The 16,098-nt window shown below is 32.5% G+C and overlaps 2 protein-coding genes across 2 annotated transcripts; both read right to left on the bottom strand.

Annotated features, from left to right (window-relative positions):
* Positions 1 to 1,818: 1,818 nt before the first annotated feature.
* On the bottom strand, positions 1,819 to 6,921 carry LOC100781037 (serine carboxypeptidase-like 11). The gene is given in 16 exon segments (XM_041016581.1): positions 1,819 to 2,113; positions 2,459 to 2,504; positions 2,598 to 2,711; positions 2,906 to 3,026; positions 3,427 to 3,493; positions 3,686 to 3,734; positions 3,736 to 3,818; positions 4,125 to 4,211; positions 4,309 to 4,407; positions 5,135 to 5,172; positions 5,313 to 5,415; positions 5,543 to 5,665; positions 6,166 to 6,242; positions 6,513 to 6,557; positions 6,560 to 6,657; positions 6,749 to 6,921. Coding segments are annotated over 16 exon segments (1,392 nt in total). The 5' UTR covers positions 6,907 to 6,921; the 3' UTR covers positions 1,819 to 2,029.
* Positions 6,922 to 10,816: 3,895 nt separating this feature from the next.
* LOC100804563 (triose phosphate/phosphate translocator, non-green plastid, chloroplastic) lies at positions 10,817 to 15,803 on the bottom strand. Its single transcript, XM_003526965.5, has 9 exons — positions 15,080 to 15,803; positions 14,138 to 14,260; positions 13,903 to 14,055; positions 13,266 to 13,351; positions 13,063 to 13,147; positions 12,808 to 12,927; positions 12,629 to 12,697; positions 11,343 to 11,472; positions 10,817 to 11,218 (listed from the first exon to the last, which is right to left on the bottom strand). Exons 1-9 carry the CDS (start codon positions 15,455 to 15,457, stop codon positions 11,142 to 11,144), a joined length of 1,221 nt encoding a protein of 406 aa, XP_003527013.1. The 5' UTR covers positions 15,458 to 15,803; the 3' UTR covers positions 10,817 to 11,141.
* Positions 15,804 to 16,098: the final 295 nt, after the last annotated feature.

Genomic DNA, 16,098 nt, shown 5'->3' with positions numbered 1-16,098 from the left:
CATGCCTAAAGATAGAACCAAAGATACCCATCCCCTATAAATTCAGACACTTGAGACTTGCAGCCAAGTATCATGCCTAAAGATAGAACCAAAGATACCCATCCCCTATAAATTCAGACACTTCAGACTTGATCAATACACATAAAATATCATCATGAATGATCTCATTCTTTCTTTTACACTCTTCTTCTTCCATGTACCCTCTTCTACCATGGGGTTTGACGTGTAGAAGTTGGCACAAACATGGCTAATAGTACAATGGATTGGTGGAAATACGACTTTATATTGACATGAATGTCCAAACCAAAACTTATAGGCAATCAAGTGGGAGCGCTAAACCACATGCAACTTACATGTACATCTCAGGATTTAGAGAAATATGACTTTGTATTGACATGAATGTCCAAACCAGAACTTATATGTACATCTCATAGTTTAGTGAAATACGACTTTTCATTGACATGAATGTCCAAACCTAAATCGACTGTATTTTTTGGTCGTCCACGACACTTTGTTAAATAATATAAAATGGGTGTGGACTTTAGTTGATTTTGTCTATTACAACTGATTAAAAGAGAAAAAAGGAGAGCTCCACCCCTATTTACCTCAGAAACGCCATTGAGTTTGTGATGCAAACATTTGGAATGGTCCTAATATGGAAGGTCTATCAAGGCGAAAAAGCAAACAAATTTGACCAAGAGTTTGAAAAAGGAGTTTGTTCTTCTAAGCCCACGGGCAAACCACCCGGTGAATAGAGTTCGTATCTCTTCTCAAAGATGCGCAGTTCGATTGGGCTATTACAATTATTATATTGAAAAACCTATATATTAAAGAATATCTTTTTCTACATGTATCTTCTTACCTAGCGCACCAAATCGCACAAATAACACAATAAATAAGTTTAAGTATCGATTTTCAAGAAACTTGTGTAATATTAAACAACTTTTACAAGAAAGCGGATAAAACACAAAAATGTTTTAAGAAATGAAATGTAAAAAAAACATAAAATGAAAAATACAAAGTAGAGATTTTTCATCTTTGTTTTTATGTTACAATATTAGTATCAAAATTATTATGGATAAATATTTTAATAAAAGAACTTATCAGTATAGATATATATATATATATATATATATATATATATATATATATATATATATATATATATATATATATATATATATATATAAGTTTGTGGTTAAATTTAAGCCTGTGAATGCATGACCCGAGTTACACACATTAGTTGAAGGAAAAATTTAGATTTAAATATGTTTTTGGTTTAAGTTTATTTTTTTAATTTTAGTTTCTGGTGTTTTTTTAATTTTGATTTCTATAAGATATTTTATTTATTTTTAATCCTCATAAATTTACATTTTTTAATTTTGCTCTCTATAATATTTTTTTTTTCATTTATATTTTCTATGAGTTTGTGCTTATAGGAATCAAAATTAAAAAACACAAAATTTACATAAATTAAAAATGAGTAAAATATAAAAATCAAAATTAAAAATACATAAACTTATCATGACTAAAATTAGAAAAATTGAACTGACAAGACGATCAAAATTAAAAAAAATGTTAATTTAGAGAGATAAAAATATATTTAAATCAAATTTTTAATGTTTGATATGCATATGTACAATTATTTAAACCTTTACATCAGTATAATATATCTTGAATACAAAATCTTTTTTTATCCATTTGTACGTGTTATCAGCACTGAATTTTCTTTCAATATAGATCTCTCTCTTGCCATCTTTATTGCGTGTTTGGTATATTTTTTATTAAGTCCAACGTGCATCAGAATGAATGCTTCCATGAATAACTTCCACTTTTTTTTTAAATAATAATAATAATAACGTGATTTCAACTGTATACTCACGTTTTCAAGACGAAACCAAACACACAATTGGAAGATACATAGTGTTTTTGTTGAACAAAGACACAAATTTATTAGTGAATAAAATGGACCTAATGACTTTGCTATGTAATGGATGCCGAGAGAGCATATAGCCTTATTTGGTTTATCCTACAAAACCTTGTTAGATATCCACCTACTATACATGGCAAAGCATTCTTCAGGCTTGAACTCCGGAGCTGGGTGGCCTCCACCCTGAAAGTAAAAAAAAATAATAGAATAAAGAACCAGCAAAGATTTGGCATATACATATACCTCATTCTCAGTGCATGATTGTAACAGTTTTAAAAGAAAGAGTTCCATCATTCAGTCTAGATTCTAGAGTTCACGAACCATAATAATCAGCAAGTTCTGTTGAGCTAATTACTAAATTTTTTGGTAAAACGTGTCTATTAATGATAGGTGGACTCAACCATTCAAAATTATTGTGTAAATAAGATCAAATAAATCCAAGGCCTAATTACCAATCTTGAATATTCTCTTATAAGTGGAATCTATGTGTGACCCAGAAGGGCAGCAAGGAGAATATGAGAGACTTGCCTTCACAGTTGCAAATGTCATACGATTGGAGTAAGTGCTTGTGTATCTGAATACATAAAAACAAATATTAAGTACATAATTTGATAAGCTTTTAAATAAATTAAGCCCGGTTGCTATATAACTAGAGTTAGAGGAATACCCTGCAACTTGGCCATTTGTAAGCCATGGCCTCCAATCATCCACAATGGAGTAGTTTAAAGATCTTATCCATGCTTCAGTTCCCAAGAAAAGAACATTCAGGCCATGATCGCCACTGTTAGCATTATACAAAATTTATTTGCGTGTGAAATTCAAATTTTGCTTGTACTACTCCTTCCCTACTAATTTTTTTATCAGCAAATGTTAGTTTTTGTTAGCTTTTAGATATTGTATACTGCTTCCCTACTTGGTCGGCAATATAGTACAATATCCTTGTGCAGCATATGAACATAGGCAAAGAACATAGACCTGTATATCAGTGAACGATAGCCTTTTCTACTAAGATTGACATGATACTCAAAGCTGATTGGGATATCCTCCTTGTTAGGTATATATGGAAGGTACATCGATACCATTTTCCTATACTTCCCTGTAGCACAAGAAGACAAGGTTTATGTTATATGAGTTAAATATGCTTTTAGCGTCTGCAAATAGGACAACATTCATTTTTAGTCTCTCAAAATATAAATTGTCTAATTTTGGTTCCACATTTATGAAAATGTGTCATTTGTGATCCTTATTTTCATAAAACAAAAGACCTAAATTATCAGATAATTTTTGTTTTTGTAAAGGATAAGGATCATATCTGACTTGTTCTCATAAATGAGGGACCAACATCAGACAATTTATTTGAGAGAATAAAAATAAAAATTTACTTATTTGCAAGGACTAAAAACATAATTACTCTTATTTATGAAGTTTTATTGCTAAGTGCTAACTAACTACATGTGGGGAAAAAAATACTATCACTTGTATCAACTACAACTTCCGAATATGAAGTGCACTGCGAACACTATCATCATTTGCCCAAAATCCGCACAGGAAGTTCACATAAGTCTAATGTTGGAAATGAAACAGACATCAACTTAACTCAAATAGTTTGGAGAATTCGGCTGCAAATGCAACTAAGAGATGACTGAATAGTTACTTTCAAGATGGTATAAGGTATAGCAAGATTCTCATCGTATAAATATATGGAAAAGAAGCACTAAGTGAACATCTATGATTCAATTAAGGCATGAAGATTACCCGACAGCTTAAGGGTGGCAATTTGAGATGAGCATTTAGGAAACTCTTCCAAAGATCTCCTAGAAGATGTTTCACTATCATCCCACTCACAAGATGAGTCCAAAATATAGGCCAAATCATGTCCTGACGTAGCCTGCGGCAAGGGAACATTGGTTGACTTTGTAATTGCCAATTTGACTAGAAATTCTATTAATGAAAATAACAGAGGTTATAGAAAATTAGTCAGTTAGGAAGTTAGTTAAAAATAGTTAACACAATCAGCTCGATAAATAAGAGCCTCCAATGTGTAATTCTTATCTTTTTCAATCAATTCAATATGTTGCCTCATGAGTATCAATATGCTCTTTACCTCTCTTATGATCTTCATCGCTTTGATCAGTGGATTTGTAACAGAAAACTTGACAAGGAAAGAAGGGATGGGATAAAAAAGGTTGCATACCTCATGGAATGACTCCATATCTCTAGAACACAATGCATTTCTCGTGTCTACATTTATGTACTCTCCTTTACAATTTTTTTGTAGTGACTGTTTATTGAAATAAGATGTGTTAGAATTTGACTTTTGTTTCTTGAATACACTTTTTAAGAATAGCTATTGATGAATTATAATGAAATTAAAGTACCTCGTATAGCTCATCAGAAATAAGTGTCATTCCATGAGCAAAGGGAATTTTATAGTTATCTTCCCTTCGAGTTGTTGATGGATTCCCCAGCAGGTATCCCTGAAGAAAAAGAACAATTCATAATCAATCTGATAATACCATGACAGCTTCTCTAACTAGTGGAATAGCCAACCGATGAACATAATTTGGCCATTCAATTTGGGAAGGGGTTTGCTTGATTTTGTTAAAGGAAATTTCACATAATTAGTTGTTCAAAAGATTATCATATAATCAAAATTCGCTATATAAAGCCTCTTGTTTCTAGTTTTCCCTTAAACAAACAATGAAGAACTTCTTGTTTTGTATCAATGTACATCTTAGGCAATTGATAAATGCTCCAAGGGTGCTGTACTCAACCGTTCGAATCTCAGATTAAATTGAACAATTTATGTTTTTTGTTTGGCATTGCAAACTGTTTGGTCAAACCAATCGAACAATTTGTGTTTAATAATTAAATATTAGACACATGTTAATAAATGTTCTGAAGACATTGTTTAAGAAAGTAAAACTGGAAATATGTTTTTCAGTCCTAGACTTCCATTTTTCATGCAGCAGTAGCATACAAGATATATTTCCTCATTTAACTCTTCCCACACACATTATTTTTAATACTAATTCTTAGATTTTTAGGTTTAAATCTAGCTCAGTCCTACTAAACCAATTATAGTAAGATAAGATTTACTCCCACTTATATACTTCAATTTAATCATATCACTAGTCAATGTGTGATTTTCAACACTAATTAAAAAAAGATCCGAACATAAAGTAGACATTGTAAAATACTAACCTGGAGATTTATCCATGGTTTGACCCCTTTTTCATTTCCTGAAAACAATGGAATTTGCCAATACACAAACTTTCAACATAGTTATTATAAGTGACCTATAGTAATCCAAAGAGTAAGGACGCTATGGTATACATATCAGCCATCGCCATCACTAAATTGACAGCCAAATGAAGATTACCTTGTGAAATTTCTTGAACAATTACTGGAATAGAAATGCCAGAGTATGAATCGCCACCAATGTAAACTTCATTTGACAAAATCTGTTGATGATCAATCAACCACTACAAACATTTAAGCATGATTGTCACAATTTAATAGACTAACAGATTTAACTGCAAACAAAATAAAAACTAAAACAAAGAAAAATGCTATGATTAATAAAAAAAACATTAAAATTTGGATGAATACCTTCCTAAGAAATTGATGGACTTGATGAACTAACATCCAATCACTTCGTTGTGCCGCATGCTCTATTCTGGCATAAGTGAAGCCGGAGGAAACAGGCAAGCCTACAAATATAATGCTACTAACCTACCATGAATAGCTATAAAAAAATATTATATAGCAGTAAATAAGCATAACAGAATTAGGTCCTGTTTGCATAAATTTTTCCATAGGCACTTACAGGAAAACTAAATAAGAAAGAAAAATGAAACAAGTTTCTTCCATAAGCTAAAATTTGTTTACGCACAAGTTAAAATCAACTTTAAGAAAAACTAAACCAAAAAGTTTCTACAAATTAGCTTATATATAAGCTAATGTTAGTTCATGGAAAAAGCTTATTTCATATACCTTCTTGTTTTTTTCTCCTATAAAAGGTGTATGGAAAAATTTATTCAAACAAGACCTTTAGTAAATTAGTATATATATATATATATATATATATATATATATATATATATATATATATATATATATATATATATATATATATATGTATGTATATCCAAAAGGATCTGATGAAACAAATACAATAAAAGCTAAAATATATATCTATTCTAGGCAACAAAACTGTGGATGCATGCACTTACCTTTGTCCATGATTGTGGCCTCAAGATCAAAGTGGGAAGGCTCCCATTATAGTCCTCATGATTAAATGCAAGGGGACCTGCAACACGCACATAGAGTAAACATAAAAATCTAAGGGTCAGCTCTTGTTACCTACTACATAGGTACACAGTATGGCAAAAAAGTAAAGAAAAATGTTCGAAATACACTCTTCTAACTCTTATTAGTTGGATCTCATATCAAATTTAATGAATCTTCTGATTTCCAAGTTTTCAATAAGTTTAATCAATAAAAAATAGTGTATCAGTAATTGTTTTCCTAACAATCCTCAGAAGTAAAAATTAGTAAACAAAGATGGTAATGCTATTACCAATTTCAAGGACAATGCGAGAAAACCATGAGCAACCAGGGCCACAGTAAGCCAAAGCATGAGAGGATCCTCCTTGGGATTGTTCTCTGACTCAATTGAATAGTAGAAGGCCTGCACATCCTCTGATTCACCAACCCCCACATACCTGATCAACAAATGTAACATCTCTAAGAGTTAAAAGCAAATTTTTATCTCATAAATTAAAATCTTATTGGTAGTTGAGTAGTGTAACTGACCCGGTTTCAAGAACAAAAGGAAGAGGTCCCTGGAATCAAGGAAGGAACTTCACTATGGAGCCACACAATCCAAGTTGAAAAGAGAAATGTGATAACAGAAGAAAGACAAGTAGAACCCCATAATCAAAAGTACTGTAACTTGAACTAAACTTTCCCATTTTTTATGTTCTCACCCTTTTTTGTCTCTGAACATTTTCCATGGTTTTTAATTGGAACTTTTAGTCCTTTTCAGCAATAACAGTGAGTCGGTGACCCTTAGATTAATCTAATGAGTGAAACTCAAGAAATCAAAGTGCTCACTGCTCATTCATTTTCTGTCCAAAATTACAATGTCAGACTCTGGCCCGTTCCCTGAGGAGAAATTTCCATTTGTACCCTCCTATTATTGCATTCGGCTCCATGGAACAGCCTTAACTGTGCGCATTGCGTGATCCATATGCCATATTACTTTGAACAGAGATACTGTTTTGTTGTCATTGTTTTTTTGGTATATGATGACAGAAACAAAGTTTGAAGCTAAGGCCTTGATAAAACTATCTAAACTGGTGTATGTATCTCTCTCCATTTTACTTTGAACAGAAGATGTTCTGTTTAATAAATTTGGGTCATTCATTACATATAAAAAGTGTAGAAGCCGTGACAATTGGAATGTGACCTTGGTGGGTGGCTATTGATTTTTTGTTTTCAACAATCTCTAATTATCTATTGTAAATAGAGCTGATGAACTATTAATTAATTGTTTCTAAGGTGCATAGTAGCATTAAAGTGAAAGTCCTTGTCCAAGGAAAAGATAAGAACACACACGCACACATATATATATATATATATATATATATATATATATATATGGGATTCCCCCTGATGAAGAGTTTTATAAAATTATGAAGGATGGTGCAGCCTCCAGTGGTAGAATTTTTGTTGTGCCTCCAATGTGGGGTGGAGATTTCGTGGAGCATAAGAAACGATATTTGCTGCTACCCAATATGAAGTTTCATATAGAATAAATAGCTCAGATTTATTGAACTCTCATGTCAAAAATAAAAAGGAGGATCCAAATCCTCTCATACATAATATGCTGATTGAGTTATGCAGATTGAAGGGTTAAATTACCAAACCTATTTTGGCAAATGACAGGCTACATATCTTATCCTTCTTTTTCATAAACCAAGGTATTCTCCACGGAAAACAATCCTATTGGAGGCTTGTGGGATCACTATGGACGACAAACTTTTCCTCCAAGTTTTAATCCAATTGCATATCAAAAACTTGAACTTGAAATTTTTGATTAAGTTATAACAATTTTGTACCAATTAATCTACTCTACTTACTCGTGGCATCTTATCCTTCTTTTGTTCTATATTTTGAATATTTTCTATAAAAGAAATTATAATTAAAATAATATATATATTATTTATCATAAATCTAAAATATAATTTTTATATTAAAAAATTATTTATTACATATTTTAATTATAATGTAATTTATACATTTAAAAGCTATCTATTTATTATAAAATAAATTTTAGTTGTATAAAATATATATTTATTATATGTAATGCATAGGTTAACAATTAACACACCCAGTACAAGTATTTTGACTATTATAGTGGATTTGTTACCGTGAGCTATGAGTTTGTCACTAATATAAACAAATTATATTGAGTTTATCTGTCGGTAAATTACACACGACTTTTCTGTCAGTAATAACAACGAAATACAATAGGTCTATCTGTCAATATACTACAGTGGACTTTGCTGTCTTAATTTTATCAATTAAGAAAAATATAAATTAATTTTTCTGGTTGTCAAAGTTGTTATCAATGGCTTTTCAGACAATAATATGATAAAAATTGTAGTGGGCCTAGTTAAGCCCACTGTAATTAAAATAAAGGTATATTGGGTTAAACCTAGGAAAATGCTATGCGCACCATTCATTTTGCTGGTACATCCAGCACAACAAATGTAATTCTCATATTGTCCTTCCATAATTGGTTTATGGATTCACACTCCATAAGTTAATTATGTTATAAAATAATTAATGTCGATATATATAAGACTAAAACTTCTAATATATATTTAATGCACATGTAAATTTACATAATAAATTTTGTGACAATTAATTTTAATCTAATAATTAATTTATTTATATATATAAATTATAAACATAAATCATAGGTTTAATAAAAATGTATATATGTAAAAAAATACATTATTAACATAAATATACTAATGTATTTTTTGATCTTATTGTAATTAATTTTGATCTAATAATGTATTTTTTATATAAATTTTAAATAAAAATCATAGGTTTCATTTACAATTCATATATGTAAACAAATTAATTATTTGATCAAAATTAATTGTCACAAAATTTATTATGTATATTTAGATGTGTATTAAATATACATTAAAAAATTTAGTGTTATATATATTGACATTAATTATTTTATAACATTATTAATCTATTAGCTCAGTTGGTTAGAGTATTGTGCTAATAACTTGAAAGTCACATGTTTGATTCCCCTAAACCTATTGTAACCATTAAGGAACATACATACAATTGTGAGTGACCTCACCCAGCGTACTCAATTTAGTCGTTGTCACCATCCATATTATGAAGAATACTCTGATAACGATGAATACATAACTAGTCATTTGAGACATGGCCCTTATATTTTCAATTTTCAAATTATTGAACCCTCTATATTTTCTTAATTGTAATGAGTTTAGCCTCTGTAATTAAAATAAGGGTTATAGTGGGTAAAATCCACTGTAACAAACCAAAAACCTAAAAGCATATCACTCCTTCATGACTCAATCACCTACACACAATTTTCATGGACAAATGAAAGATATCAGAGAATTGAGCAACAAATGAAAGAAACAAAAACAAAATCAAAAGACATAAGAGGAGATGATTAACTCCATTAAGAAACATACAACTATGAGTGACCTCACTCAACATATTCGATTTAGTTGATAACTAGTCATTTGAAACATGACCCTTATGATTTTTTGCTTTATAAATTAGTAGTATTATGTTTTTTTATACTTCATAATACTTTTATGATCTTTTGATATGGCTTAGTAACACTTATATGAATTTGTATTGACTTAGTAGCTCTACAATGAAATGCATATTATGACTCGTGGTCATATGTAAACGAAATATTTTGTTATGGATTAATTTTATGGTTAAATAGGTATTGTTTTTAAATTAGTTTTGCTTGAAATTATATATATATATATATATATATATATATATATAGGTTTTGATATTTTCATAAAAATAAAATAATTTTTTTTTATCGAAGGCTAAATCCTTTGTATTACAATGGATTTCTAACAGTGGAGAAAACCCACTGTATTACAGACGAATCTTTTTTGTCTATTTTTCTGTTAACTTTCTATCTCGATGATTATTGGAAACTTTAATGGTAAACTTTCTATCTCTATTAATACCGAACAAAATATGTATCCCAAAATTAAGCTTTTCTCTATTATTAATAATGAAATAACATAGATATCTTTCTTGCCAAGGAGCAATTTCCAACCAATAACGGATAAATAATACCAAGACAGAAGTCACCAAAATAAACATAAACATAGTCAACATACTTAAGAAGCGTCATTATTTATTAATTATGTCAGAGTTGTTAGTTGTACACAAAATGTTGAACTCAGCATCGCCACTCCCTAATAAGAAAAAGTTTTAAAAAAATTGAATACTATCCTCGCGAATTTATTTTGTTAAAAACGCCAGAACCATCCACCAAAGCGAGAAAAAGTAGGCTCAACAAGCATGCTAACTTAATATGATAATTTTTTTTGTTGTTAATAGCAGACATATGTTAATTGCATACCAGAAAACATAATGCTAATGGTGTTGCTTGCAGAAGCCATAATGCAGAGAATTTGTACATAAAAATATTGATGCAGTTGCATCGCAATCAAACAATTCAAGATGATGAAAACTCAGATGCAGCTACGTTCAGTCGTTCACAATTAAGGCACAAGTCGATTTGTGGAAAAAAAAAAATTGATACGTAATATACTGAAAGATTAACGATGGCCCAAAACTTGCACATCATTTAAAAAATCTATGGCTGATTACATATATGCTTGTACGAAAATGATAATTAAAAACACACCTATTTAAGCAAAATTCAGAAGAGGATAATTTTTTCATGGAGCAGAACCATTAGGCACTTACTCAAACATAAATAATGAAATCCACAAGGTAACTTAAGGAGAAGAAATAAAAAGGAAATGTGAGGACTGAGGATCAATAAAGATAATCCTCATTCCCTATCTCACCTACAAAGAAATTCAGAATTGCAGATTGCAACTATTTGGCTTCCTCAATGGAACTAACAAAATTTTACCATTGAAAATTAAGCTGTTTTTGGCTTTGCCTTAATACGCTTCACCCTTGAATAGAGGAAAACTCCAGCAAGAGCTATAGCAGTCCCTGTAGAAAAATAATATAAAAATATCAGCAACAGGTGTGAAGAGAGATATTCAATGGTTAAGAGAATTCCAAAACAAAATTCTTCAAATGTTTTCCAGTTCAAACCAGAAAGAAGCAACTTTACCAAAAGCATTCACAGGTGAGACAGGTGTTTGGAAGAAGATGACAGAGCTCACAATGACCACAACCCGCTTCACACAATTACCCACAGAGTGGGTAACAGGTGATACCCTTTGCAATATCATATACGAAACCTGCAGGCCCATTCACAGAAAACCATCACTATATCATTCAGGAATACAACATCATTTAACTATTACAAAAGTGAGCCATGTTATATAAGGCCTAGGAAGAAAGTAGCAACGAGTAGAATCCCTACTTATAACTTTTCTTTTTCTTTTTCTTCAATGATTGATCAAATGTTAAAAAGTCTCCATTATCCTTGCCCCTTCATGACGGCTTCATTTTAGTTCAGGTAGCCTACAATGACTATTTCTTATGTGTTGGAAAGTCACCTTAATTGTGGTCACTCCTAGCCCACCTTAGTTGTGGCAGGTAGCCGTGGGCAAAGAGGAATGTGTTGAAGTCCCACATCATGGCAGGTAGCCTTGGGCAAAATAGGGGCATATTAAAGTCCCACATGGCTAGAGATAGTGCCAGAACAAAGTATATATGTGGGGAGCAATCAATTCCTCACCTTACAAATCAGTTTCCTAGGGTTGAGTTAGATCCAAACCCAAATTGTAACATGGTATCACAATCTGTCTTAGATTCATTAAGGCATTAAGTGGGAGAAATCATCACCTTAAAAACCGATTTTGTAGGATTGAGTTAGGCCGAAACCCAAATTGTAACATTAAGCACACAATTCTTTGGATAAAAGAAGACATCTTTCTAAATCAATTTAAATAGTCAACAGCATGTTGATAAGTAAACACTACTGCAATTATCAATATTATTTTAACAACAAATAGAGCCCCACTTCCAAAGCTACATGCTCTCTACAAGCAAAATACCATTTTTCAGCAACATGCAGAGAATACAAGCACAAACAATTTAGTGCACTGTCGCTTTGTTAAAATATTCTTAACCATCTAAGTACATCATGAGAGAAATACCAGAGAGTTTACACTATGGCGTTAGACATTTCACATCAAACAATTTAGTGCTTTCCAACAAGTAACAGTCAATTATGTTTAATCTTGCAGTCAAATGATAAAATGCTTAGGAATCATATATAAAAACACTCTTGAATAGAAGTTGATGTTGGAAGATTAAATCTCCAGTTCTCCACTAGAGCAACTATCCCCCTCCCTTACCATATGATAGCAAGTTGCTGCTTCAAAGCATCCCCAAAAAATAATAAAATATATAAACAGGCACAATAATGCATAGAACAGAAAAACTCACTTGTTGATACGCATGGAAACAGAGAGCAGCAAGAAGAGATCTGATGTAAAGTTGTCTAACATTCACCCCCTGTCAAGAAAGATAAGATAACATTAGCAAACTCAACAAAATTATATATTTTGATTGCACTGTTACAGCTATGATAATGGCAATCCTATTTTAACCATCAAGATACTCACAGCAGATTGCAAGTAAGCAGGGGTAAATTTGACACCCTCCATGAAGATAGCCACAGGTGCTAACAAGAAGAAGGACATTACAGTTATTATAGAGAAGAGAGTAATGTTGTCCATAGAATCCTGAAAAGAAAAAAAAAAAACTCTTTATTTCTTGTTATAACTTAAGAGATTCGCCAATGACTTTTGAAATGCAAAGATCAATATCAACAATGAAATATATCCAAAACATTTGGAAGTGCTCACAGATAATATTACCTCTTTCTTAACCATGGCCTTTTTGCTAAGAACATTACGAGATTGATTTGTCACATTAGATGCCATTGCACTCCAAAATCCAGCCCTGTTCACCATTCCGCCAAAGCATATTACAATTTACATTACCAAAACTTCTCTTTTCAAAACCCACCAATTCACCTATCCTCCTCTAGAAGGAACAAGACAAGGAGCAGACATCTCACCAATTGAAAGAGGCCTCGGTAACAGACGCCAGTGCAACTCCACCAACAATAGGCACAAGGGAACCAACCACCCACGGTGTAGGAAACTGTAAGAGAATGAAACAAAGAATTAACATAAAAATAAATTCTCTCAATGTGTCAAATATTTCTATTTTTCCTTCAAAGGAAACACTTAGAATACATAGCAATTCACAGACAACTATATGAGAAGAGGAGTGCTAGCAACACAAGCTTTCTCTAAGACTCATTCTTCTGCTGGTTAAAATTTATTGAAAACTATAAAATCAAGATAGATATTTATTAAATGAGAAGTGGGACCCACCAAATTTTTTTATTTTTCATAAATTTCAACCAATAATAAAGAGTGTGTCAGAGAGTCTGTTGCTAGCATATGAGAAGATGAGTACTAGCAACACACTCTTTCTAAGACTCATTCTTCTGTTGGTTAAATTTTATTGAAAACTATAAAATCAAGATAGATATACATTAAATGAGAAGTGAGACCCAGCAAAATTTGTGAATAAATTTCAACCAATAGTAAAGAGTGTGTCAAAGAGTGTGTTGCTAGCATATGAGAAATGTACCAGCATGATGATTAACCACATTAAGCAAACACAGTTTGAATGATATATCTAACCTCTCCAAGGAACATGGCAGAAAGGATGACTGAAAAGAAAGGCTCCATGGCTTTGATAGTGTGAGTGAAAGACACGGCCACCTTCCCAAGACTCATATTAGTGAAAAGGTTCCCCAAAGTATGCACTGCAGCCAGCGGCAAAATCGCTCCAAGCTGCCACACATAATAATCAACATTAACACCACAAAACACAACATAACAACACAACAATTCAACACAGCAGAGACCAAATTACCATAGCACCACTGAGTTTCGGCCTCTTATAGAGATTCAAACCCCACATAAATGCCACTAGCACAGTCCCAACGGCAAACTGAACAACAGTCACAGTTACCGGATAATGAAACGCCTTCAACACCTGCAAACAACACAGAGAAAACAACAAAAATGCACCAGGTTAAACTTAAATTCAAATCCAAATCCTCGTCGAACTAGCATCGCCTATTACAATTTCTTTCACGTAACGAAGAACGCTGTTGCGGAATCAGAATCCATAATTCAAATCTCCACGTGCAGGATTCAGCAATTAACAAATAGATAAAACTTAGATATAGTTCCAATCAGAGTTAACTTAGTAAAACTCCAATTCTAACACAAAAATTAGAGTCTCACCTCAGTAATCCACGTCACGTAGTAATAAACATTTCTATTAAACATCAATGCAGATTAGTGCGAACTACTGAAGTGAAACTGCGGTTCTAATCAAAGAACTACATGAAAAGCACCTATGAAACTGCTCTCCAAGTTTTGTATCAATTAACACAAATCTAAGGGCGTGTTAGGTAAATTATTATGGTTCACCAACAAAACTCCAAAATTCTGACTGAAGAACAACACCAAAAATAGAGTTTCACCTCAGTAATCCATGTAATTCCCCGCTAATAAAAAACTAACAATTAACAACTAACATTTGCCGATCAAAAAATAATTAAAGGTTTCTATGAAATACCAATGCAAATTAATACGAATTACCGAAGCAAAACTCCAATTCTAATAAAAGAACTACACGAAAAGCAGCTAGCTAAGACACTGCTCACTAAGTTTAGTAATTATCAAGTAACACAAATCTAAGTGCGTGTTAGGTAAAATAAAATGATCGTCGTTCAGCAAATAATCGTTTTTTTTTTCTCATTTGTTTCTAAATAAGATCTGATGAGAGAGCGGGGAGAATTAGGACCTGTTTGTTGTAGATGTTGAAGTAGATGTTGAAGAGGTACCATAAGCCAAACAAGGCGCCGAGTTCGAGAGTTTTGAAGAGCGGGTTTTCGACGGGTGCTGCTGCGCTTTCGGGAACGGCGTTTTCGGCGGCGCGAGGAGGTGAAGAAGGAAGAGGCCTGAATTTGAAAGAAGAAGAAGGAAGAAGAGTCCAAGATCGGCGAGTGAAGGAAGTGGAAGAGACGCCATTGGAGTTAACGCCTTCGGTGCTGTTACTGTTGTTGTTGTTGTTGCTGTGTTTGGCGTGGAGACGGAGAGAAAGAGAGGGTCTCCTCCAAGAGTTAGGGGAAGGGTTGCGGAGAGGGAGAGAGGGAGAGAAAGTGAAAGCCGCGCTCTGCATTTTTCGAGATCTGAAAAAAAAACAGAGAACGGAGAAACAGAGAGAAACAGAACACGAGCGAGCAGTGCGCTTTTTCTCTTGTGTTGTGGGTCGGGTTGTGTGAGTTTTTTGGGTTTTATTGTGGAGAGGGAGAGGAGAGAGAGGCCCCTCGGAGTGTCCGCCACCAGCAAGGCTTTGTTTGGTGGTGTTGGTGAGTGAGTGAATGAATGAATGGGGGTTGTTTTCAAATGGAAGATACTTTACACGCCCACATGAAAATGAAATTGTACTAATTTAATAATGTACAAGAAAAACAGGAAGGCAAAGAAACAAAATGAATCTGGATACTATAATGTCGGATACACTTATGCTCGTGAGTGATTCGCGTTTGGGAGGAAAAAGTGTGAAATTTGAGCTTTTGAAGAACAAAAAAAAAAAAAAAGTGAGCAATAGGGATTGAAAGAGGGATGACTATCGGTAACAAACATTTTGAAGAATTAATTTAAATATATGGTACCAGATTAGATCGTTGTTTGATTTGAGCAACTAAACCTTTTATGCACTTTGTACTTGAGGTTTTGGGAATGTAAATCCTCAAGGTTAGATCATAGTTCCACTTCAGCAATTCAGCATCTGCGCACTTTGTGTTTGAGTTTTCAGGA

This window comes from Glycine max, chromosome 6 (genome assembly GCF_000004515.6).
Source record: "Glycine max cultivar Williams 82 chromosome 6, Glycine_max_v4.0, whole genome shotgun sequence".
Taxonomy (NCBI): Eukaryota; Viridiplantae; Streptophyta; class Magnoliopsida; order Fabales; family Fabaceae; genus Glycine; species Glycine max.
This window is presented reverse-complemented; position numbering and strand designations above follow the sequence as displayed.